The sequence below is a fragment of the Mastigoproctus giganteus genome, chromosome 7, assembly GCF_048544385.1.
Source record: "Mastigoproctus giganteus isolate SK-2022 chromosome 7, ASM4854438v1, whole genome shotgun sequence".
Taxonomy (NCBI): domain Eukaryota; kingdom Metazoa; phylum Arthropoda; class Arachnida; order Uropygi; family Thelyphonidae; genus Mastigoproctus; species Mastigoproctus giganteus.
In genome coordinates this window covers 142,621,941-142,649,461 of record NC_143581.1, presented here as the reverse complement: position 1 = coordinate 142,649,461, position 27,521 = coordinate 142,621,941, and the positions used below count along the sequence as shown (strand labels likewise).

At 36.2% G+C, this 27,521-nt stretch overlaps 1 protein-coding gene across 2 annotated transcripts in view; it reads left to right on the top strand.

The window, feature by feature from the left end:
- The window catches only part of LOC150083238 (uncharacterized), a 193,022-nt gene that overhangs the window by 133,562 nt on the left and 31,939 nt on the right, over positions 1-27,521 (top strand). For both annotated transcript variants that reach the window (XM_090377927.1, XM_090377926.1), the window contains one exon: positions 15,984-16,122. In XM_090377927.1, coding sequence (XP_090234053.1) covers positions 15,984-16,122 — 139 coding nt within the window. The remainder of the gene's footprint in view (positions 1-15,983; positions 16,123-27,521) is intronic.

Genomic DNA, 27,521 nt, shown 5'->3' with positions numbered 1-27,521 from the left:
GATCTGAGTAGGGTGCCCTTTGCAGAGTGTTCTAAGTGGGTTTGTATGGCTTGTAGTGTTGATTGATAGGTCTGACTATCAGATGGGAGATTTTTCAGCCTTTGCTCAAGTTGATAGAGGTTATTACGTTTTTGTTGACTTTTCTGATGGCTGTAGGTTTGCGAGAATGATTTCAGAGAGTTGCTGCAGAGAGTGTGCATATTTTCCCGGTAACTGATCTGTGTTTGGATAAAATTCCTCTCAGAAATTGATGAGAGATCTCAGGTGGGACGTTTGAAATTGTAACTTTCGTTGGTGCTAAGGCAATTGGCGCCGCTTCTAGGTGATGAAGACCGATGTCTATTCCATTTTGCAGGATAGTTTGCGCCCATGAGGAGTGGATGAAATACACCTGCACAGTTCCCGCCACACGGGATGCGTGAGTAATATTTTTCGGTGGTACTTTCTCCGCGATCGCTGTAAGGTACTGCTCTAAGGGGGTGTTTTCCTTGGTAGTGAAAAATTACTATTCCATTTTCCCGGGAAGTAATAGCGGTTGCTTCATTTGCAAGAGCGTTGTTCAACCGCGTGTGTACTATTGTTGGTCACGAGAGAGGGGGTTTTTGCTGACGTCAAGCATAATCCATTAGATACGGCATTAGCATAAGTATTAACAGTTACTGACCTTTTGGACCTTGAGGTATTCACCTGTTGTCGCAGGGTGTGGCTTCCGGTGTCTTGGTCACTGCTGGCAGTAGCTGTAGGTTCCGTTGCTGTGGTTGTTTGACCTTCGCTGGCCATAGCTGGAGGCAATAGATGGGATGGGTGGGGGGGTGGAATAAGCCGTTACTGGAATGTCCAGCTTTCCATGGCTAAAGTTAAAAATTTAAATTCTAACCTAACTCAAACTCCGCTAAATCTACACACACACAAAATTATTATTACTCGAAAGCTCTTCTAAAGAGGAATTGAAACATTAAAGTCTTGACTGAGGGTTCTCGCAGACAAACGTCAAAGGGGACAAAAGGGTGGGAGCTCAAAAGCACGTGTCCAATCTGCGTATAGATAGATGGGTTTGCAAATGCAGATATACAGTGTTAGCATTAGTAGAGGCACATGATGCAAGAAAGCAAGCTTATACAGAATCAGCCAAAAAAAAACAAAAAAAACCCTTCTCATTTCACTGATCCATTCATTCCAAATGTTTCTCTAATTCTGCCTTGAATTTATTTAAGCTATCAACTTCCACAACAACAGATGGAAGTTTGTTCCAGCAATCAACTACCCGCTGGCTAAAGGCAAACCTCCACATATCTATTTGACAACTGTCTTTCCTCAGTTTGAATCTATGCCCCCTCAGGTTTGTCAATCAGCATTAAGTCTGGTCAATCCATTCAAGGTCTTACACACCTCAATCAGATCACCTCACAGGTGCCTAGTCTCCAGAAGCTGTAATTTGCAGAACATAAGCCTTTCTTCGTAAGCACACCCCCTTTGTTCCTCTCACCAATCTTGCTGCCCTTCTCTGTACTCGTTCTAGCAACTCTACAACCTTCCTAAAATGGGGCTTCCAGATCTGTATGCAGTACTCAAGGTGTGGTCTGACCATTGCCTTATACAAGGGGATGATCACCTCCTTATCTCGCTCGAAAAATTCCTGTATATCATTGACAAGACTCCATGACCTACTCTGGCAACCTGTCTGCACTGCTCAGAAAACTTCATATCTGACTGCACAATAACCCCAAGGTCTCTCATTCTCCACTACCCTGAGTGTAACATCACATAGTTGGTATATTTCTCTGGGGTTTGGTCTTGGTGCATTATAGCCTTAGTTGCTAATGTGCCAATAAAATCCCAACCAGTCTATCTCTGGGGTTACTGCTACTCATATGCAGTACTTTGCATTTGTCAATGTTAAACTTCAGTTGCCACTTCTCAGCTATCTACCCAACTTTTCCAGATCCTGTTGCAGCAGCATACTGTCATTACTGTTATTAACAACCGTGCCAACCTTTGTATCGTCTGCAAACTTGGACATTAAGCTTGATATACCATCATCAATATCATTTATAAATACAGAAAACAACAATGGACCCAACAATGAACCCTGAGGAACTTCACTAATAACATTAGTCCACGTTGAGCAGTGTCCATTGATTACCACTCTCTGTCTTCTGCCACTCAACCATCCCTTTATCCATAGCAGCAATTTGCCTCCAATGCCACACTGCTCCAATTTGTGCAGCAGTCTGCCATGCGCAACAGTATCAAAAGCCTTTCTCAGATCCAAATATATAATATCAAAGTTATTCCCTGCATCCAGTTCTTTTGTGACTATATCATAGTATCCAATCAAATTGGTCAGACAAGACCTGCCCTTAACAAAACCATGCTGTGTCTGAGCTATAACTGAATTCTTGTCTAGATGATCCTGCAGTTCTTCTTTAACCAGTGCCTCCATTAATTTTCCTGGAACCGAAGTTAAACTAACAGGTCTATAATTACTTGTCAGCCTTTGATCCTCCTTTGTGAATTGGGGTTACATTTGCACATCTCCAGTCTATGGGTACCTCCCCTGAGTCCAAAGAAGCTCTCATAATTATGGCTAGGGGTTTGCTTACTTCCTTTGCTGCCTCCTTTAATATAACTGGATAGATCCCTCAGGTTCCTTTCTTTTGTTTAACTTCAACAATTTCTTCTCCACTTTGCTCTCGGTTATTACAAAATAATTTTAATATTTTTTATCAAACTACCTGTTAGAGTTTGATAAAAAATCTGGCCTTCTCCTCCTTTAATAACTTCTCATGTGTAAATGTAGATGCAAAATACTCATTTAGTTTGGCAGCTATCTGAGAATGATCATCTACAGTCAAACTATTGATATCAAGTGGACCAATCTGATTCATCCCCTTCCTTTTAGAGTTTATATAAGTAAAGAAGTTTTTGCTGTTTTTTTTTGCATTCTTTGCCAAAGATTTTTCATAATCTGCCTTCGCTTGCCTAACCTCCTTTCTGACTTCATTACAGACTAGCTTGTATCTACTATAATCTTTCGTGTTGCCTGACAATTTATGTGCATCCCATGCATTTTTCTTCTCTGATGAACTAATGCCACGAGTCTCATTAGTTCATCTGACATCCATTTGGGCCTGAACCAAGAGCACAATTTCTTAGTTGGAACAAAAAGCCTAGTAACTTTCAAGATTACTTTCTTGAATGCTTCCCATTTAGAATTTGCTGTTGGTAACATCATCAGTTGGTCCCATACCTAAAAAATCTCTGAGACCACTGTAGTTGCCTTTACAAAAGCAAAATTCCTTCTCTTTGCCCATGATGGTTACGTCTTTAAGTAAATCCCACACCAGTACACTGTGATCACTGCCACCTAGTAGTTCCTTTATCTGTAAATTCTTAATGTATGAATAATCACTGCTGATAATCAGATCAACAGTGCTATTCCCTCTTGTTGCCTCTCTAACGTGCTGCTGTAGAAAACAATCATCCAATGAATCCACAAAAGCCTTGTTAGTGTGCGAGTGACCAAACCAAAAAGTTCTAGTCTATATCTGGGAAGTTAAAATCCCCCATTATAAGACACTCTGATTTACTGGCCCACTCTGTTTCTCCGTATAATCGTTCATTGTACTCATCATAGTCATTAGGCCTATAACAAACTCCTACACTCATTTTTTCTTTCCGAATGCTTATGTCACACCAAACTGACTCAACATTGCACTGTCCATCTACGTCAACTGGATGCACTTCCTTAGATTTTATGTGTTTCTTAACTAACATAACCCCTCCTCCCTTCCTAAACTGTCTGTGCGTTCTGTACACACTGTACTTCCCAAATTCTAATTCTGCATCCCTTGTATCTGAGTGGCACCAATTCTCTCTCATATCCCAACAATAACCACCTTGGATGTCTTAACCAGCACTTCAAATTCGTTTACTATACTCCTAGCATTGGTGTACATGCAAGTATACATGCACCTGTTCTTACTCTTAGTTACTGTAACACAACCCACCATGATTCCCAGCAGTTCCTGAAATTCCCAGCAACTGGCATTCTGGGTTGCTGCTCATTCCAATAGAAGCAGTGCAAGAATCATTTCCACCTCTGCCTGAAGCTACTGTTAACCTATTAATCTGTGAATCCCCCCAAGCTAGCAGTTTTCTGACCCATCTAACATTGCCTCGATAGCATCATAGAATATTCTTGCATCCTTTCTATTTAAGTGTATCCCATCCCTGTAGAAGCAATCTCTCCTGTTAACAAGCACAGACCACATTGAGAAAAATTCTATCCCATGAGCCCTGCACAATCTCTCCAGGGTGCCGAATTGACTGACAAGGCTCTCATCCTACACTCTCTCCATATAATTAACTGTTAGAAAAAATGCATCTAACTTAAAATTCATAATTTTGGGCAATTGCAGAGGCTATCTGTGTTGACACTCCCTTTAATATCACTGTGCAGGTTGCTGAGGCAGTTGTATGCCAGTGTCACAGCTGTATAAAATATAAAATTTTTTTTTTCCCCCACTGGAAATACCATCTTAAGTCCCCATTGTTGTAAGCCACATATGTCATAAGTCGAGGAGACTGTATATTTAAAATGTTCTATATTTCCTATATATAATGTTCTGTATTTCAAATTCTTATCCTAACTGATGCAATATAATATTAATTTAGATAAATTAATATTACATTGTGTGGTTTATTTTTCTGTAAGAGTTTGTTTTTAATCATATGGCTGATACAACTAATGGTATTAGTAGAATATTTGATTAATGTGTAAGTTGTTGGTTGGGATGTTTGAAACATCAGAGTGATTTTTTTAAATTTTCCCAATCAAAAAATAATCGATTTTCAGCACATTTTAGGGGCACTGTATGAAGGCAGTAGTAAAATAATATTGAGCAGCTCTTAAATGAGCAGGAGCTAACCTGTTTTTGATTATGTACCATAGATCTTTATTTTTTAATGTGTTGGCTCCTGGTAGTATGTAAGGTCTCATTTTTAAAGTATTTCAAGTTCATTTCAAATTATGCATCTTTTTATGTGTGAATTGCCTTCATGCATAGTGTGCTGCCATCTATTATCTGTGTTTCCAACTAATAATAGACAGTTTTAATACATGGTAATCATACCCATTTGGCCATTGTTGTCTGACTCCCATCTATAAAGCAGAAAGTGAATAAATTCTCTGAAAATTTAGATCTAGGGTTAAAGAAATTGAACGAAGTGATACATGATAGATGTAGATGTTAATTACAGGCAGTTCTCGCTTTACGAGTTCCTGGGGTTTACGAGTTTATTTTCGCCAAGTATCAAGTATCAACAAAATCGAAAATATGACCATTAATTGCAAAAAATTAATGTTGAACATTCATAAATACCACATTTCAAACCACACGCGTAGCTATACAATACAGTGTACCCCGCTTTATGATATTAATCAGTTCCAGAGACACCATCATATCGTTAAAATGTCGTAATGTGAACCCACCTAACACATTGTTTTTTGGTAATTCGTTTCAAGATCTCGGAAGTTGAAATTTTTGCTGTATAACTAAGCTATTTATCTCTCTAAAATGTCATTTTTAAGGTCATGAGCATGACCTTAAGGCCATATAAAAGGTCGTGAGCGTGGTTTGTGTTAGTTACCAATTGAAATCATTAAAATGCACTACACTTTCATCGTTATTATATGTTCCATTATAAGAATCAATTCTGAACGCCTTTGTGACATTTGTCTAAAGCACATTTCTGGAGGTCACGACCATAAAACAATAAAAAAAATGTGCACTTTTTGGTTTATTGGGCTTTTCTCTTATTGCAAGCGATTATAAACGGGTAGAAAACTCAATGTTATTGCATTTGTGAAAATACCGATAGCTGGAATTGTGTGGTTTTTTACGTTATTATGGTGAAATGTGTTTCCCCTTTACTGAAATCTTCAATCGTATAAAAAACATAAATAAATTTTCAGAATCTTCTCTTTATTCCCTTTTTTTAAGCTTCGTAAACTTGTTAGTCCACGCGAATCGTGTTAGTTGCATTTTGTGTGTGCCATTAACAAATGCTTATGCATGCAATCGTGAAATTTATAATTAAAAGAGAAGATCATCTTGGAAATAAATGCCTCTTGAAGCATTTCTGAAGAAGACGACTCCTTGTGCAACAAACCAACGAGTGCTGAGCCAATTATGAGTGATCAACGAGTGTGCATTTAGTCGATAATGATGAAGAAATAAACATTCTTTAACATTTGTAAGTCGTAAATATTTCTCTTATTATAATTTACTTGATTTTACAGGCTACGTTTTAATTCCTTTGAATAAATCAATCATTGTTTAAACACAAACTAATTAGCTAACTAATTTCACTGTTGAGAATGTAACCCCTATTTTTAACATTATATCTATGGGAATTAATTCCTGCTTTACGAGCGTGTGCTAGGAACAAATTAACTCGTAAAGTCGAGAACTACCTGTACTTAAAAAAAAAAAAAAAAAAAGTAACAGTAAGTTTATTTTTTAGCCATATTTTATAACTGTTTTTCAATTAAAAAAAAATTGGTTTTATTTATGACAATAATTTTTAGAGTAAAATTATTTTTACAGAACTTCAAAATTTCATGAAGAAACTTACTCCACAGAGCCCCCCTATCAGAAACACTATACGAAGTCTAAACACATTTGAAATTTTTACTTGAGAAAGGTTAAATATTATGTGGTCTTTTGAACATTCCTAGCAACAACATGTTGAGACAACTGATTTACACAACATAGATATTGTGTTAAAGCCCAATATTATAGGTTGTTCTCAACAAATTTATTTTCTTGTGGTCAGTAATTTTTCTGAACACTGTAATGGTAGTAAGCGGAAAAACTATTTGTCATATAAATTTGATAGGGTGCATTATAAAAAATCATATGTTCTTTAGTACTTTCATGCCGCATAAATACATATAAATAGCTAATAGTGTATTTTTTGATGCTGTAACAATTAATGTTTCTTTTAGGCTGTATAAAGTTGGCACTGCAATTTACTGTCTGATGAATACAGTCGGATGTCTATATAATGAAATCAATCATTCGCTTGAAAAAATATGTTAAACAGAAATTTCGTTATAAAGAAATATGACATTTTCAACAATGAAAAATACTGTAATTCAACATTCAGAAATATAGTCAAAGATGGGAAATAAATCAGAAATAAGTGAGAATTTCTGATAATAAATAAATTTTATAACATTTTAAAACAATTACTTTATTAATACATACATATTAAGAAATTACTATTTACATGCTGCACACAATATATTAGTACACCTTTCAGAAATATTTTGAAAAATATTTGGTTATTTTTTGTTGTACACTAAATTTTACTGTACATCATCCAAAATGTTGGTGTCACCCTGATATTCAGCTGCTATGACATCATTATCAATTCCTAAAAATTCATCAAGGAACAATTTCTCCACTGATCAAACCTCTCGCTTGGAATTCTTCCCAAAATTGCTCAATATCGGTAGTAGTTCATCCCTCGCATCACTCTTAATTGACATTTTAGTAAAACATGCTTTTGTGAAACAATTCTTAATCACTGTTTCCATCACATCTTGACCACACTTTCACCAACTCTGATATGCACATACTCCATCCAGGAAGCACTGGTGACTTTGGTGAAAACTAGCCAGGGAATGATGGGTAGCCTAGCTCACCTCCTAGTGGTAGTGGCAGGCAACATAACGCCCCCTATGGGGCCCTGCGGACAAGTAAACAAAAGAATCCAACCCAATACTATACACATACAACGTGCTACACACACTTCTGGAATTTACAGTTTTGAATACTTCACAAGAGTACTGTTGGCACAGATGTGGGGAGACCACTGGTGATGCCTTACCTCCCAAATACTATGCCAGTATGCAAATCTATAACAGAATCTATAGATTGATTGGTTTCTATTCTCAGTATAATTTTTTTTTATGTGCTTTCATTAGTGCATTTTCAAATTCTTGATAATGACTTGGTCAATTGGCTGCAGTTTAGAAGAGGTATTCAGAGGGAAGAAAACAAGCTTCACACTTGTAAGTTTCGAAATTACCGAGTGAAGGTTGGCAGGGCAGTTGTCAACAATCAGTGCGATTTTTCTGTTTCCTTTCACCTTTCTATTAAAATTTAAAATTAACTTTTCAAAATTTCATTTTATCCAATATTTTTTGTTATAGTTCAACTCTAATGACTTTACTCATTTGAAACATCAGGGTTGTTTATTTTTGTCTATTATCAAAGGCTTCAGTTTTTGATTACCAGCCATATTTGCACCAACCAAGACTAATTCTCTTCTTACTATTTTTACTACCTAAACATTTACAACCTTTAAAAGTCATGTCTTGTTTGGCAAAAATTTAAAAAATAGATTTGTTTCATCAACGTTGAATATGTCTTTGGGCTCATAGTCCTCCATATTTTTTTCAAAACTGTTTCTTTCCAATGGGTACAGTCTTCTTCAATTACAAGTTCACTTTCACCAGAAATAACTTTTATTGAGTAAGTCATGGCACTTTTTAAGTTTGTTCAGCCAACCAGAATTGTCTTGGAATCTTTTATGCCCCAGAAAAGATGCTTACTTTGCAGCCTTTTGTTTTATTAGTAATCCTGATATTGCACGTTTTAGTCGCGAATCAACTTCACACACTTAAAAACGGCTTCATCTACATCTTCATACAGGCATAATTTTGTATGCTTCCGACTGGGTCCCGTTTTCTCACAGTTGAACTATAACAAAAAATCTTGGATAAAATGAAAGTTTGAGAATCGAAACATGGTTTTTCAGAATGGTTGACACACTTCTGGCAGCAATACTAAATTTTAAAATGATTTATTTTTTAGTGCCCTGATCTACACTATTAAGCACTTCCACTACACTCAAGGATTTCCTCTTAGATATTGAAAGGTTACTTGCACAGCAGTTAAAACAAAACTGATTTAGAGACCACTTGTACCTACCATGTAACCAGAGACAGGTGAAATATATGAAAGTGTGGATGACTCATTTCTGTGAAACAGATGAATTTCCTGGATAAAAGAAAATCACGCTCTCCTAATTCTCTAATAGTGTGCTTACAGTAGACAACAGGTTGAGCAGAGCCAATGTCGGTGTCGTGAACATGCCTTAATCTTTGCCAATGGCTGTGGACACAGAGATGGCAGTTGACCAGAGTGACTTCTCGGTACAGTAGAGGCAGTCGTGCAGATTTTACGGACACCACTAAATTGTTGAATGTTTTAGCTCCTAATTCTTAGTCCTCTTAGCTCTTAATTTGTGCTTTCTAAGGTATCAGCTCTATTGCTCAAAGGGCAGAGGTGTGAACAATGCATGCCCACATCTCTCGAAATCTCTGATAGATACAAGTTGATATGCAACCAAGTTACAAAGGAGGTTAGGCAGGCGAAGGCAGATTACGAGAAATCCTTGGCAAGGGATGCAAAGAAAAACAGCAAAGAGTTCTTTACTTATGTAAACTCTAGAAGGAAGGGGATGAATCAGATTGGTCCACTCGATATTGATGGGTCAAGTGTTGATGATCCTGCTCAGGTAGGCAACAAACTAAATGAATATTTTGCATCGACATTCACACATGAGGAGTTATTCAGCGAGGGGAATGCCAGAGGTGTATTCAACTCTAGCAGTAAGCTACAGAATCTTGAAATAACTGGGAGTAAAGTGGAGGAGAAACTGTTGAAGATAAACACAAGAAAGGCACCCGGGGTGGATGGGATCTATCCAGTTATATTAAAGGAGGCAGCAAAGGAAGTAAGCAAACCCTTAGCCATAATTATGAGAGCTTCCTTGGACTCAGGGGAGGTACCCATAGACTGGAAATGTGCAAATGTGACCCCAATTCACAAAGGAGGATCAAAGGCTGACACAAGTAATTATAGACCTGTGAGCTTAACTTCTGTTCCAGGAAAATTAATGGAGGCACTGGTTAAAGAAGCACTGCAGGATCATTTAGACAAGACTTCAGTTATAGCTCAGACAGAGCATGGTTTTGTTAAGGGGAAGTCTTGCCTGACCAACTTGATTGGATACTATGATGCAGTCACAAAAGAACTGGATGCAGGGAATAACTTTGATATTATATACTTGGATCTTAGAAAGGCTTTTGATACTGTTGCACATGGAAGACTGCTACACAAATTGGAGCAGTGTGACATTGGAGGCAAATTGCTGCTATGGATAAAGGGGTGGTTGAGGGGAAGAAGACAGAGAGTGGTAATCAATGGACACTGCTCATCGTGGACTGATGTTATTAGTGGAGTCCCTCAGGGCTCAGTGTTGGATCCATTATTGTTTTCTGTATTTATAAATGATATTGATGATGGTATATCGGGCTTAATGTCCAAGTTTGCAGACGATACAAAGGTTGGCAGGGTTGTCAAGGACACTACTGACACTATGCTGCTGCAACAGGATCTGGAAAGGTTGAGCAGATGGGCTGAGAGGTGGCAAATGAAGTTTAACATTGACAAATGTAAAGTACTACACATGGGAAACAGCAACCCCAGAGCAACATATCAACTCTGTGGTACTACACTGACAGTGGTAGAGAATGAAAGGGACTTGGGGGTGGTTGTGCAGGCAGATATGAAGTTCTCTGAGCAGTGCAGACGGGCTGCAAGAGTAGCTCATGGAGTATTGTCAATGATATACAGGAATTTTTCCAGCAGGGATAAGGAGGTGATTATTCCATCGTATAAGGCGATGGTCAGGCCACACCTAGAGTACTGTATACAGGTCTGGAGGCCTCATTTCAAGAAGGATGTAGAGCTGCTGGAACGAGTACAGAGAAGGGCAACAAGATTAGTGAATGGAACAAAGAAGGCTCAGCTGGACAGGTATTTTGAACGAACAGAGGGGTGAAGTGGAAGTGGGTTTTTTTTTTTTTTTTTGGCTGATGCTGCATAAGCTTGCTTTCTTGCATGAAATGCCTCTACTAATGCTAATGCTAAAAATCAGTTTGTTATATGGAAATTTTCTTCGCTATATAAAAACTATTTTCAATGTAATAACCAAGGGGAAATCAAAAAAATTTGCTATATGGAAGTTTGTTTAAAAGAAAAAAAATTTTTAGAAAAAATAATATATATATATATATATATATATATATATATACAGGTACAACCTGGCTTACGTAATACTTAACTTACAGAAATTCGACTTTACATAAGTTTTTGCTGGCCGGTGCAGACTTAAAAAATTTGTGGAAACGTATTTTGCCTCCCATAGGAATAAATGGAGATATCATGAAAATATCGTAATGTGAACCCAATAACATTGTGTGTGTTTTTATGTTTTTTTTTTGTAATTCGTCCGAAGACACCGGAAGCTGAAATTTTCACTATATAACTAAGCTATTTATTTAACTAAAAGGTCATTTTTTATAATGGAAATTGCACCACACTTTCATCGTTATCATATGTTCATATATAGCAGGCCCCTGTTATAACGTGGTTCGCTTTACACTGATTCGCTATAACACTGTTCTTATATTATAACCCGTATCTGACTATAACGCTGTCACAGATCACTATAATGCTCTTTTATAGATTGTATTTTTGGCACATATAACTAAATCATTTCATTTGATGGAGTCAATAGCTTGAAAATGAATAGCAAAACAGTATTAAAACGTTTCCCACGACGATTTGTGAAATTTTCCCACACACGGTGAAATTTTCTCGCACGCTAATTTAATTGCAGTACAGTGACTTGTTACTGTTTGTTGTTTGGTTTTTACGAGCATTAGCAACTAAGGCCATATTGCTCCAGGGATATGCGGTGGTCATTCCCTGACCGCCGTATTTGGTGGTCACGGTCTCGAACCCCAGTCTAATCAAGAAGCGAGTGCTACGCACTGCTGCTCCTGCCCACCTGGCTACAGAGATGCCCCCGTGACTTGTTACGTAGTTCCGAGATCAACATTTTAAAAAATGATCAAGTATATTGCTTGTAATATTTGCGTTATATGCAATTATCCGAAGTCTAGTCATCACTCAAGTACAGTATTAGACATTGTGCGTAACGGACAGTTTACTTGAGCATTGTATCATAATTAATGCAACCAACGCAGTTACATTTTCGAAGAGCTAATGACCGATAGGGAATGAAAAAGCAAGAACGTCTGGGCGCAGGACAAAGACCATAAATGTAAGAAAAAAGACTGAATTTGAAAATTAAATTAGACGTTTTGAAGCGAATTGATTCCGGTCAATGACAACCGGATGTGTGCCATAATTTAGGACTTGCAAGTTTAACTGTAAGAACAATTATAAAAAAAATAAAGAATTAATTTTAGCAGCGGGAAAGATAGCTGTTCCACTGCAAGCAACTAGGGCTAGGCTGGCTATTAGGATTGAAAAGGAAAGACTTTAACTAATTTTATTGAAGATAATATCCAATGCAGAATTCAGTTAAGTTAAATATTATTAAAAAAGAGAGAGAGAGATTAGCCAATATGATGATCTGAAGAAAACTCACCAAAAAAAAAAAAAAAATGTGGAACCATTTAAAACTAGTAAGGGCTGGTTGAATAGATTTAAAATCCAGGGAGAAGCTGCAAGTGTAGAATGAGCCGAAACTTTCAAAGAAGAGAAGAGAGATATTATGTGTTATACTTCTCAACAAGTTTTTAACATAAATGAAGCAGGACTTTTGTGGAAACGAATGCCTAAAAGAAGAAAAAACATGCCAGGTTTCAAAGCGGCGAAGGATCGGTTGACTTTATTGTTGGGTGGTAATGCTGCTGGGGGATTTAAAATTAATATCCCTTTTAGTTTATTTGGAAGAGGGCCAAAGTTCAACCCAAAATCGACACATTTTTCATGATTAAATTCATTAATTAAATTAAATCAATTTAGATCAATTAAATTCATGATTTTAATTTGAATTTTAACTTAATTTTGATACATAAGTAGTTACCACATAATTCTATATGTATGTAATGCAGAATATTTTATAAGTACAAATATTTGAATATTAAATATTTTTGACCGACATTTGTGCATCTTTTCACTACCGTTTATTATTGCTTAGGAAATATCCTGTGGTACCGACCGCAACTCCCAAATACATATGTATTTGGGAGGTGCTCTTACGAAGAAAGGCTTAAGTTTTGCAAATTACAGTGTCTGGGGACTAGGCACCAGCGAGGTGATCTGATAGAGGTGTATAAAGCCTTGAATGGTTTGAGCATGCTCAATGCTGATGGGATTCTTCCTCTTGCTCAGAATCACCTGAGAGGGCATAAATTCAAATTGAGAAAAGACATGTAGGATAGACGTGAGGAAATTTGCCTTTAGCCAGCGGGTGTTGGTTGGTGGAATAGACTTCCATGCCTTGTTGTGGAAGTTGATAGCCTAAATAAATTTAAGGCTCAGCTGGACAGGTATTTCGAACGAACAGAGGGGTGAAGTGGAAGTGGTTATTTTTTATTTATTTATTTTATTTATTTTATTTTTTTTTGGCTGATGCTGCATAAGCTTGCTTTCTTGCATCAAATGCCTCTACTAATGCTACCTTATGGGAATGCGGTGCTCACTTAGCGTGGATTCACTTAGCGCTCTGTTTTTCCGGAACGAATTATCAGTGTTAAACGGGGGTCACCTGTAATCATATCATGTAAGAATCAATTTTGAACGCTTTGTGATATTTTTCTAAAACACTAATGTTATTAGTGGAGTCTCTCAGGGTCCAGTGTTGGGTCCATTGTTGTTTTCTGTATTTATAAATGATATTGATGATGGTATATCAAGCTTAATGTCCAAGTTTGCAGACAATACAAAGGTTGGCAGAGTTGTTAAGGACACTACTGACAGTACGCTGCTGCAACAGGATCTAGAAAAGTTTGTGCAGATGGGCTGAGAGGTGGCAAATGAAGTTTAACATTGAGAAATGTAAAGTACTACATATGAGACACAGTAACCGCAGAGTAATGTATCAACTCTGTGGTACTACACTGACAGTGTAGTACCACAGGCAGATATGAAGTTTTTCTGAGCAGTGCAGACAGTCTGCAAGAGTAGCTCATGGTGTCTTGTCAATGATATACAGGAATTTTTCTAGCAGGGATAAGGTGGTGATTATCCCCTTGTATAAGGCAATGGTCAAGCCACACCTTGAGTACTGTATTCAGATCTGGAGGCCTCATTTCAAGAAGGATGTAGAGCTGCTGGAACGAGTACAGAGAAGGGCAACAAGATTAGTGAATGGAACCAAGGGTTGCTATGAAACAAAAGGCTTAAGTTTTGCAAATTACAGTGTCTGGGACTAGGTATCTGCGAGGTAATCTGATTGAGGTATATAAAGCCTTGAATGGTTTGAGCATGCTCAATGCTGATGGGATTCTTCCTCTTGCTCAGAATAATCACCTGAGAGGGCATAAATTCAAATTGAGGAAAGACAGATCTAGGATAGATGTGCGGAAGTTTGCCTTTGGCCAGCGGGTAGTTGGTTGGTGGAACAGACTTCCATCCCTTGTTGTGGAAGTTGATAGCCTAAATAAATTTAAGGCTGAGCTGGACAGGTATTTGGAACGAATGGAGGGGTGAAATGGGAGTGGTTTTTTTTTTGGCTGCTGCATAAGCTTGCTTTCTTGTATCATATGCCTCTACTAATGCTAACACATTTCTGGATGTCACTACCATAAAATAAAAAAAAAACAATTTGTACTTTCTGGTTTATTGGGCTTCTCTGTTATAAATGGGTAGTAAACTTGATCTTATTGCATTTGCAATAATACCGATATCTGGAATTGTGTGGGTTTTTACGTTACGGTATTATGGTGAAGCGAGTTTCCCTTCACTGAAATCTTCAATTATATGAAAAATATAAATAAATTTTAAAAATCTTCTCTTCATTCCTATTTACTTATTACAATGGTGAAGGGAGAGGGACCAATGGAAAGTGCACGTGCTGGCAGTGCTAGGAATTGAAAGAAAATTAATTTAGAAATGAAGATGATTAATTAAGAATATGAAGCAGGACAAAATTTGTCATCTATTGCACGGAATTAGATCTTGCTTCTTCAACAGTGAATACTATTTCAAGGGATAGTGTGTGTATAAAAGAACATGTTAAAGGATCAACACATTTAAGATCAACAGTGATCATAAAACAGTGTTCTATATCGAAGATGGAAAAGCTATATATCGAAGAAGGAAAAAATCAGATTCAAAAGCGAGTGCCTCCGAGTTCAATGGCAATGGCCATTCACCCAAAAGCAAGAAGTATTTATGAAGATATTACGGATATCTTCATAAATACTTTATATGCAAATATAAATACTTCATAAATACTTTATATGAACTTGGTAAGCAATGGTTGGTTTCTACCCATTGCTTACCAAGTTCATGGTAAGCAATGGGTGGTTTAATAGATTCAAGCATCGCACTGGTTTCCAAAACATTAAAGTATGTGGTGAAGTCAACGCTGCAATTCCGCAGCTACAGAGAAATTTTGTGATGTGTTGGAAAAAACCCCTTCTAAATCTCCACAGCCCTCAACTTCCGCAACGGTGTGCTTATCAGCTGGAGAGTTAATTCTGGTAATGATGCTCGAAAGGTAAAACTTGCCTGACATTATGCCTGTCTCCTCTCTCCTTTTGTAATTTTGTAAACTTTTGTAATTTTTTCTGCGCATGAGATGAAAAAAATTAAATAAATAATTCTATTTACATGTTTGTCGAAAATTTCTTTTTTGCTTCAATCAAATTCAGCGTGTGCATAGTTGCAAATGCTGCACAAGCATTTTGAGAAATTCCGACTTGCGTTAAATTCAACTTACATAGAGTTCCACGGAACGCAACCCTTACATAAGTTGGGGAGTGGCTGTATATATATATATATTTTGTATTAAATGTTAAGTAAATGAAAGTTACTTTATCATTATAAAATAATGTGATTTTATTATATGGTGGATTTCAGGAACCTAGTTTACAGTCAGCAGTAACCCCTGTAAATACGGTGGAAGAAAGTTATAAAGGTTTGGTAACAGCAGTAGATTTGACACAGCAGCAATTACCAGTAATTAGGATGGCAATTCCACAGAACTATAAAGAAGAAGGTAAATTTTGCTTGTGAATATTCAAGTGTAATTCGCATTTCTCTTTCCAGATTTACTAGGGTTAGCAGCTTTTAATGTGCTGCATTTTTTAACTGCAGCACAGACATTATCAAATGTAATAGTTGTTTCTTTATCAATGCTACTGCAGGCCAACACATTCTGTATTATGCCCAATGCATTTTGGGCATCTTTTTTATATGGAAGTATTGTGATTCACTTTTTCTGTCACTGGTAAGAAAAACATCATTGTTTTGATTGGTGCTCAGAAGATCTTGTGCTGGCGTTGCTGTGTTAGTAACGTCATCATCATCCACCTCCACGAACTCAAATTCGCCGACAAATTCCATTTGCTCCTTCAAATTCCTCAATGTTGCTATCACATTTGTCTGCTGGACCATGTTTTTTGATGATATTCTCTCCAAACTTGATGCAACACTGTCTTAAGCAATAACAGGATTATGGGTAATATCCAAGACATTTCAGTTTGGCTGCAAGTTGTTCCTCCTTCTATGTTGCAGATCAAGTACCTTATCAGGTGAGCTCTGTGTTCTCTTCAGGTTATAAATAATGTCTTGATCCAGTGGCTGCTTAAAACTGGTGGTATTGGGAGGTAAAAACAGCAGCCAGCCATATATTTGTCAATTTAAGTGTCTTGGCAGAATGTGCTGTACAATGATCTAGAATCATCAAAATGTTCCTTTTTTTCTAAACCCATTCTTCTGTCCAATTTTGATAACCAAGACTGAAAATTTTGACCGTAAGCCAAGCACTTCTATTGGCCTCATAATTGTGGAAGTTGGTTAACTGCTTAAAAACATCTTGGCTTGGGAAACTTATCAATCACAACTGGGCATAGTTTTGTACTGCCATCTGAATTGTAGCATAACAGAACAGTAAGTTTTTTTTTACTTAATTTTCCACCATGACAAGACTTTCCTCGAACAGCAAGCATTTTGTTTGGCAGCAAATTATAAAATAAAACTGTCTGGTCAAGATTAAAAATATCCTTTGCCTCATATTTTTCAAGGATGGACCGTACAGAACACAACCAGTCCATAGTCTTTTTCTTTGTCAATTAATCCAGACTTGTAGCAAATATTTCACGAAACCAAGTTATTTCTGTCTTTAAATCTTTGAAGCCAGCCACTGCTGCATTAGAAGTCGCTAATTCATGTTGCTGACTAAATAATTTGCTTTTTCTTGCAAAATTGGACCTGATATTAGTAAATTAGATGTACTCATTTTTTGGTACTACTCAAAAAGTTTTGTTTCAAGCTCCTTGTGTTTTGCACCATGAATGCATTTCCTTTTTTTGGTAAAACCCCAGATTAGGGTACCCCATCCAACATGGCGGCTAGCAAAACAGTGGGAAAAACAGTGACTGACAAGTTGTGCACCCATGTCTTCCTAGGTTGATATGCCTAGGGTGTTTTTCCTCCCACTTGCCACCGTTTTTAGATTGAAAACTCATTTTCCAATTCAAAAACAGTGGGATGGGGGTATAAACACCCTACTTAAGCTAAGTAGTGCCCTCCTCAATGACACAAAACAATCAGAAAGAAACACCTCCACAATAATCATCCAATCACAGAACTTGACCGTCAATCACAGCACTGAGAGGAAGGTGCCTTCACCTGTCAATCACTTCTCTCACCATGTTGGACGGGGTATCCTAATCTGGAGAGTTCAGTCCTGTTTTTTATTGCTGTTACAGCGTCAGGCATTTCAAGTTCTTTTCAGTTTTTAGTATTATAGCTAAAGTAGGTAAAGGGATATTGTATTCTTTTGCAATGTCCATTTTGCTTCGTTCCATCTTATATAAGTTCTGTCTTGTGTAATTTTCGTTCCCTCTTGTATAATTTTTAGTTTAATTTCCAGGATGTCCATTTACGTTTTGTCACCATAAAACTGCTAGATGAGGTTTAATATAAACAAACAATTAATTTAAAGACAAGTTCCAAAAAAAAAAACATCAGCTCAGATAAAATGCCACAAAAAATATATTACACTGCACAATAGCAAAAGACTTTTGCTACAGCACAGTAATCTATTTGCTACAGTACAGTACAGTGGACCCCTGCTTTATGATTGGTTCACTTTGTGATCAATTCACTTTACAATCAACTCACTTTACAATGGACTCTCCATTCACTATACAGTATGTGGTTATTGTGATCCCGTTTGGGAATTGAATTTTAATTCTATTAAATGGCGATTCTGATATGTGAAAATAGGAGGAATATTATCCACAGGCTATATAAAAGTAAAGATATAAAGCACAAATTAACACTTTTACAAATTAACACTTAACAAAATTAAATGATACTTGAAAATCGGAAGAATATTTTCCACAGGTTAGCAAAATAAAAATAAATTTACGCTTACGTACATAGCTTAATTAATATGGTAATATGTACATGCTAATTGATATTTCTGTTCACTGACATTTTTTTGTTGTAAAATTTTAAACAATAAAAAAAGATAAGCAATCAATAATGAAGAACACTGCACGAACAAATTGCAACACAAATTGCGGTGTAACAAGTTTAAGAAAATTAAAAAAATATGAATGAAGAGAAGCTTCTGAAATTTTTTATGCTTTTCGTATGATTGCAGAGGAAGGGGAAATACATTTCACCATAATAACGAAGTAAAAACCCACAGAATTCCAGCTATCCATACTATCTCAAATACAATAAGATAGTTTTCTACTCATTTATAATTAAGATTGCAATAACAGAAAAGCCCAATAAACCGGAAACTGCAAATTGTTTTTATTGTTTTATGAGGTTTATACAAAAAAACAACTTTTTAAAAAACCAGTTTTCAAATTTTTACAAAAAATATATATATAAAATTAAAACAAAATATTTATACTTATTTAAAAATTTTTCAGTTTATTTAATATTTATGGAACTACAAAAATATAACAAAATTAAATATACTCCATACAAAACCAAATAAAAAAAAAACTGAAATAACTAAAATCCGTACAAAATATAAATTTATAAATGTTTATTTCATTTAGTATTTTTCTTCAGGAAATATTATTTTAAAGAAACATAAAGTGTCCACTGAATGATTATTTAATCTTGTTCTTATTCTAGTATATTAAAAAGTAAGAGATTACCTCAATCTTTTTTGTGGAATGCTTCCAGTCAATTCTCTCCCATATGTGATGAATAAAATAAGATGAAAAAAAGGTGAAAAAAAAAATGAATTAATGAATTCCCTCACTCGTAGAGATACGACCAAATCCGATGCGCAATGGAATCGAAAGCCGAGAGCCCCAACCTGACCCCGAAACACATCAAACCACCGCAGCAAGACCATGAGTGAGAGAAGATTTTGTGTCAAAATAAATAGTTAAAACTGCTTCCGATAATAAATAATTAAAATTACTATTAAAATTAAACAGATTAAAAGTTACGATTTGGATGAATTACCCAAACGAAATGCACAGCTGTTTCCCTTCCTTAAGCAGGCCACACTTTTTGGTTGATCGCCATGTTCACAGGATAGGAATATTGTGAAGTGTTTGTGTGTGTATTTGACTCTGAAATATAGAGAGATTATTTATATTGGTGCCTTTCCCAAAAAAAAGATCAGAAATTAGATAAAGCCATTGCACATTAATAGAATTTTCATGTAGTTTCATTTCAAGCATTTCAGTGATCAATAATTTTATGTAATTGTGTTGTATATTTAAAATTACCACTTCATTGAATAGAAATATTTAAAATTTTTAAAATTACCACTTCATTGAATAGAAATTGACCGCATGAAAGGCCAACTCCGACACGTTTGCACACAATGTGCGAATGGAAGCAGCATGTTGCTTGACACGTAACTCTAACGTGCAATGAGTGGAACCCTCGTATGATGAATCACACTGACTACATGAAATCTTGTACACAAGATCAGTTACATGTGCTGAGTTACTAATTTCTCTTCATATGCGTTATCTGAGGATCAGATTTCTCTTCTTTCGAAGGGAGAGAAATCTGATTAACTTTAATTTACCCCCTCATAAACTCCCCAAGAAACAATTTGTGATAGACTTTGAATATGGTCTCCGCAAAAAGACTTACTGGTTCAGCAGGTAATCAATAACTCCAAAACTCTTCGGGTACCCAGACTTAATATGAATGAAATCATAGCATAGCATTGCATAGTCTTAGAGGGAACAAAGATATTGTTATCTAAAAGGCAGATAAAGGGGACACTGTAGTTATTATGGATAAAACGGACTATTTTAGAAAATTGGATTTTATTATATCGGACAGTTCTACTTACAGGGTGATAGACCAGTCTGTATTCACAAATTTAGTAAACCAATACAACAAACCCTAACTGCATATTGTAAGAGTGATTTTATTTCCATGGTCCAATTAAAAGAGCTGAAAGCGAGGACATAAATATTCCTGTACTTTTTGGACAGGTTAAACTTCATAAACCCAGTTTTCCCGTATGCCTTACAAAATTCTTACAAAAATTGTATTGTATCTTACAAAAATTCAGTGTTTCACACTTAGCTAGCTGCTCACTTATACAACATCATTAAACCATTTAGATAGTTGATTAGGTTTGGCATAAAAAAATTATGACACTTTATTTAATAGTATTAAAGATATTATGCTTGGCATTCATGATAAATTATTTTCATTAGATGTTACGTCTTTGTACACCAATGTAAATGTGGACTACACTCTCAATGTAGTTTGGGAACAGTTAAAGATTCTATCGTGATAAATCACACTAAATTACCCAAAAAAGAAATTTTTAAATTAATCTAACTTTTTCTTGAAGCTAACTATTTTGCATTTAAAGAGACTGTATACAAACAGGTTTTCATTTTTCCAATGGGTTTGAACCTGAGTGGTCTTATAGCGGAAATCTATCTTGTCAATATCGAGGACATTCATTTAACACTGTTTCTTCCCCGCATTACTTACTATGGGAGATATACTGATGATATACTTGTTATAACAAATCACAACACCACTCAGGACATTCTACGTGTATTCAATAATATTCACACGAGACTACATTATACACTGGAGGAGGAACAGATAGAAACAAAAGCCCTAAATTTCTTAAATTTTACTCTCACACGTGACATGCAAAAAATCCAAGTTAGCATTTACCGAAAACCTGCCAATTCGGGCCGCCTCTGTAGCCAGGTGGGAAGGAGCAGCAGTGCGTAGCACACGCTTCTTGATTAGACCGGGGTTCGAGCCCGTCACCACCAAATACAGAAGATGTGGAAAGGTCAGTGAATGACCACCGCATATCCCGGAGCAATATGGCCTTAGTTGCTAATGCTCCTAAAAACCAAATAACAAACAAACCCACCAATTCAGGTAGGTACCAGCATTACCGAAGTTATCATCCATCCACATATAAGAGATCCATTATATTTAACCAGTTTTAGAAATTGTTACGCTAACCGATAGGTTTTTAAATAGGGGCAATCCTCGCTCCGTTAAATCAAATCAGATTTCAGGCTTAAAATAAAACAGCATATATGATACCCATTAATAATACAATAAAACACACTTTATTTCCATATTGTATGTTGAACAGTGGTACAGGCAGCTTCATAAATTCTTTAGAAATACTGAATTCAAAATTGTAGCCAGGCCCATGCAGTAGCTCCATAAGATATTAAAAAATCACACAATTCTTCCTTCTTGCTCAGCACAGGTAAATGATCTTGTGTACAAGATTTCGTGTGTAGTCAGTGTGATTCATCGTACGAGGGTTCAACTCATTGCACATTAGAGTTACATGTCAAGCAACATGCTGCTTTCGTTCGTACATCGTGTACAAACGCGTTGGAGTTGGCCTTTCATGCGGTCAATGATGGTCACATATTTCTATTCAATGAAGTGATAATTTTAAATATACAACACAATTACATAAAATTATTGATCGCTGAAACGCTTGAAATGAAACTACATGAAAATTCTATTAATGTGCAATGGCCTTATTTCTGGTCTTTTTTGCGAAAGGCACCAATATAAATATACACTTTAAGAAGCTCTCTATATTCCAGAGTCAAATACACACACAAACACTTCGCGATATTCCCATCCTGTGAACACGGCGATCAACCGAAAAGCATGGTCAGCTTAAGGAAGGGAAACAGCTGTGGATTTCGTTTAATTTGAGTATTCATCCAAATTGTAACTTTTAATCCATTTAATTTAATAGTTTTTAATCTTTTTAATTGTAATTTTAATAGTGATTTTAATTATTTATTATCGGAAGCAGTTTTAACTATTTATTTTGACACAATGTCTTCTTGCACTCATGGTCTTGCTGAGGTGGTTTGATGTGTTTCAGTGTCAGGTTGGGGCTTTCGATTCCGTTGCACATCGGATTTGGTCATATCTCTACGAGTGAGGGAATTCATTAATTCGGTTTTTTTTCTTCACTTTTTTTCATCTTATTTTATTCGTCTCATATGTAGAGAATTGACTGGAAGCATTCCACGAAAAAGGTTGAGGTAATCTCTTACTTTTTAATATATTAAAAAATCGTGGAAGTTATTGAGCCCTGTAGCTCTGAATTTTATACTAGTTCATATTCTAGATCCAAAATTGCTTGAAATAGAAAATACTCTCTCACTTCTACTGAACTTGGTTTTATCGTTTTCAGGGTCAAATAATAAATCTAAATTCTTTGTTCTTTTATTGGTTGCCTCAAATACTGAAAATTCAGCCTTCAGTGTCTTTGGATTTGATATTATTTCTTCAGGTTCCTCAAGAAAACTGTGAATTGATTTTTCCATGGCTTCTTTTAGAGCATTGCCCTGATTAATAGTTTCTCTGTCTCCGATATATTCATCATCGGAATCTGTTTCCATACAAGAATTTGGATATATTCTAGACAATATTTTTCCACATAACTTAATAATATCGAGTTTTGAAACTAGTGGAAATACACTAGATTTCTTTGTTGAAATGTTTGGTGATATTGCAAATATAGCAAAAGGGTTAACAATCCAACTTGTCTTCTTTCTTGAATTCGTACTTCTAAAGCATTTAATAATTTGGAACTAATTTCAGTCTTCAATTTTTTTAGTTCATTTAACAGAAATTCAAATATACCTTCTCTTGTTAATAAATTGGCATCTCGCCGCCCTAAGGTCTCAGCTGCTAGACATACTGGTCTTAACACTTTAAGAAGCTCCATGATTTTAGGATATTGAGCTTCATTCCACATAGGAGAAGCACCAATATCATTCAAAGCTAAAACAATACGTTCTTTTAATGTTATAAATCTTTCAATCATGGCCTCTACACTATTCCATCTCGTTTGGCAGTCAAGAATCAGACTTAATTCCTTTCCTTTTTCTTGTCGTCTAACGTGGTATGGACATGTAAAACTGATGCAAGAAAACAGATATCCAAAGGCTATTCTGGAATGGATACCTCCTGGAAGAAGGAGAAGAGGAAGACCTAGGAGGACATGGATGGATGGAGTACGGGAGTGCACGACAGCCTGAGGCTTAACCGACCGAGACACCTTGAACTGCACTTTATGGCGGGAAAAAATTCCTAACAAGAAATAACTTGTAGGCTGAGGAAACCCATTGTAAATGGAAACACTCCTCTTGAAGAAGACATAATTCTGAAGGATGCTATCTCTTACAGGATATTTTCTAAAAAATTTGCAAATTTTTCTAATTTGGGAAATTGAAATTGATTGTTTGTAATTATCAGACAACATAGGGAATCCACAGTCGTTATCTAAATCAAGAGAATTTAAAAAATCCTCGCCATAGTCATCTTCACACTCTACATCATCTTCCGATTCCTCACTTGTAACATTTATATCGGTTTCAGCAATTTCTTTATTTTTATATAACACATCAGTAACTGCTAAGTGTATGGTGTGTGAATAGCATAGTTGATTAATTATAGGTGATAAATGGCAAAAAGTTTTCATAACAGCGGCACCATCATTTGTCGCTGCAGTTATGTCAGTTGCTAGATCCAAGTTAAAAATTTGTAGCCTCTCAGAAACTAATTCTAATGTTTTCTTATCACAGGAACCTAGCTATTGGAACTAAGCCCAAATTAAAATCTTCCGCAAAATGGTGTACATTGATATTCAAATATCTGCAATTTCTTTTGCTAGTCCACTCATCTAAAGTTATAGAAAATGTTTTCCCATTCTTCTTAATACAATCCAATTCATTTATAGTTTCATGTTTGGCATTGTCTTAAAATATATTAATGAGATCCATTACTCGAGTGTTGTTTTTTGGTAATGAATATCCCCATTGTTGCAAAGACTCTCGTATGAATGAGCTTGTTGTAATGCTATTAATGGACAATCCATCCATTGCAGCAAGTTTTTCTATAATTTCTTCTAAACTGATCCTTTTTAGGAAATTAAAAATACCGGCTTGTTTTTGTGGGCAGGAGGAGGGTCCAGGTGTTTCTTGCTTTTCGATCGTTTCTGTTTTCTTGTTGATTATTATTTTATGAACTGCTTTCAGATGATTATGGAGATTGCTCGTAGATGATCCTTTGCAGCTTAACATTTTATTACAATGATTGCAGCAGGCCTTGTCTTTTCTAACCTTTTTGAAATTATCCCAAACCTCCGACTTATTTGCAACATTCGTTTTGGTCTGAAAAGCAAATGAAACATTTTAAATATTTTTATCAATGACATTGATATTTAATAATGAAAGAATGTTATATTATTAGAATAGACATTAATATATTTATTTCTGTTGTTTTTGTTTTTACCAACTAAAAGAAGAATAATAACAAGCAATAACATAAACTTCCTATTCCTGCTTGTGATCAAACTCAAGTGAACGGAGCTGTTGCGCCAAGTTGTGTACTGCGTATTACAGGTAGCAAGCAGAACTAAATTGGTCTGGTCTGGTGGGGTGCACATGAGCAAAACAGCTGATGTTATCGGTCAGTCTATGTGATGCCACATAGAATAGCATAATAGAATGCGTTTGTGAATTTGCATGTCAAACATTTGCCTGACTCATGAAGATTAGTTTTACTACGATATGCTTGTGCCCGAGGCGATTTGAAGTCAAAATGTTAACGTTTTTAATTAAATAATTAATTAATTTTTACATATTAATGCTAGTATCTGAAACTGGTTTTTTAAATTTAAAAACCGGTTTTCGAATTTTACAAATTTATCCAAAAAAAACTGTTTTTAAAGCCGAAAAACCCTAGTAGTGACCTCAGAAATATCTCAAAGGTGTTCAAAATTGATTCCTATAACTGAACATATGATAATGATGAAAGTGTAGTTTTTTTTTTTTTTTTTTGATTTGGTAGTTGTTGGCGCATCGGCTTCTGTGGCCATATTGCACCTCCCAAGGTTTTTGCAGTACTTTGATCCAAGCCTGAGGCGGGAATCGAACCCGCGACCTTTGGGTTGCCGGGCAGGTACTTTACCCACTCGGCTAGCCCAGTCGGCTGAAAGTGTAGTGTATTGATTTCTGATACCAAACTTTTCCATTGAATTTAACCATACATGGGTAACATAAGCCAGAATATCACCTGTGGATCCACACTGACGGAAACCATACTGCTGATTATTGATCAGATGGTAGGTTTCTAGATAGTTTGAGTTGAGTTGTGAATTGATTTTTCATTACTTTAGAAAGATTAGAATAATTGCAATGTGATGATAACTAGATGGGAGGGATTTGTCATCCTTTTTAGGAACAGGCTGGATATGAGCAAATTTCCAAGCAGAAGGAAAAACACCTCTGGAATAAGAAAGTGAAAAAAGGCAACACACAACAGGAGTAAATTCAGGAGCAAAGGGTTTTGAGAACAAGTGGAGAAATAAAGTGCTGTGATATTCAGACTTCATTACTCAGTCTCTTTGTTACAATTATCTGTTTACAGGGTAGTTTCAATGGTAGATGAAAGCTGTGCTGACTGTTACGACGGACAATGTCGTTCTGCTGAACACAATGGTTTGACCATCAATAACTGCTCCTCACTGGAAAACTAGGGATATGATTGGTTGTGCAGATGACTGGGCCAGCTCATAGGGTGTTGTCATGTAATAGTGATTTCACCTTTTAGGAAATCACTGGTTCCTGCTTAGAATCAGGTTATGGTGGTTGAGGATTTATTCAGGTGGTGCACAGCCATCTGTGATTAATGACTGAGGGGCATGGGATATGTGAGCCTGAAATTATAATTTCTGTAGTGTTTGGTGGACAGAAAATTTCATGATGTTAGCATCCATGTTCGGGACTCATTGAGGCATTTGGTGGTGTTAAAAGTGATCTCATGGGTAGAAGTGGGAATTAAGAAAGAAATTGTTGGGGTTGCTCTTGGTCGGACAGGTGAAATCCTGCAACCACAGAGATCCCAGAATGAGGTGATTTGTAATCTTTGCTATGATTACAAATCACCTTTCATTGATGAGTGTGGGAAACTTACGAATTCTCAGGGCCAGGGCCATTGCAGTGGTTCAAACTTGAGGAGGTATCCTGTGTTTGTGGCTTTGGTTTTTGAGGAGCTTTCTTTTTTGCAAAAATATGTATGATAGTGGTTTTTACATATTTTGCTGTTTTGATCTTTTCTGAGATGTAATTTAGCTGCTGCTTTGCTCCCCATTTAAGGCATGCTGCATGACTAAAGAGTTTTCACTTTGATGTTTAAATTTCAGCTTCTGTTGAAAATAGAAGCTGAGATTTAACCATCTCTTTTCTTCAATGAATAGAACACATGTTCAGACTTGGCTGGGTTAATTTTTATGCCAAATTATTTGAGGTAAATTTCTAACAAGAGGGATACATTGTTAATTTACCTGACATATAAGGCAGTGATCAGGCCACCTTGAGTACTGTATACAAGTCTGGAGGCCTCATTTCAAGAAGGATGTAGAGCTGCTGGAACGAGTACAGAGAAGGGCAACAAGATTAGTGAATGGAACAAAGGGTTGCTCTTATGAAGAAAGGCTTAAGTTTTGCAAATTACAGTGTCCGGAGACTAGGCATCGGTGAGGTGATCTGATAGAGGTGTATAAAGCCTCGAATGGTTTGAGCATGCTCAATGCCAATGGGATTCTGCCTCTTGCTCAGAATAATCACCTGAGAGGGCATAAATTCAAAGTGAGGAAAGACAGATGTAGGATAGATGTCCGGAAATTTGTCTTTAGCCAGCGGGTGGTTGGTTGGTGGAACAGACTTCCATTCCTTGTTGTAGAAGTTGATAGCCTAAATAAATTTAAGGCTCAGCTGGACAGGTATTTCGAACGAACGGAGGGGTGAAGTGGAAGTTTTTTTTTTTTTTTTTTTTTCCCTCTGGCTGATGCTGCATAAGCTTGCTTTCTTGCATCATATGCCTCAACTAATGCTAATGCTAATTTCTTCTGTGATCATAGAG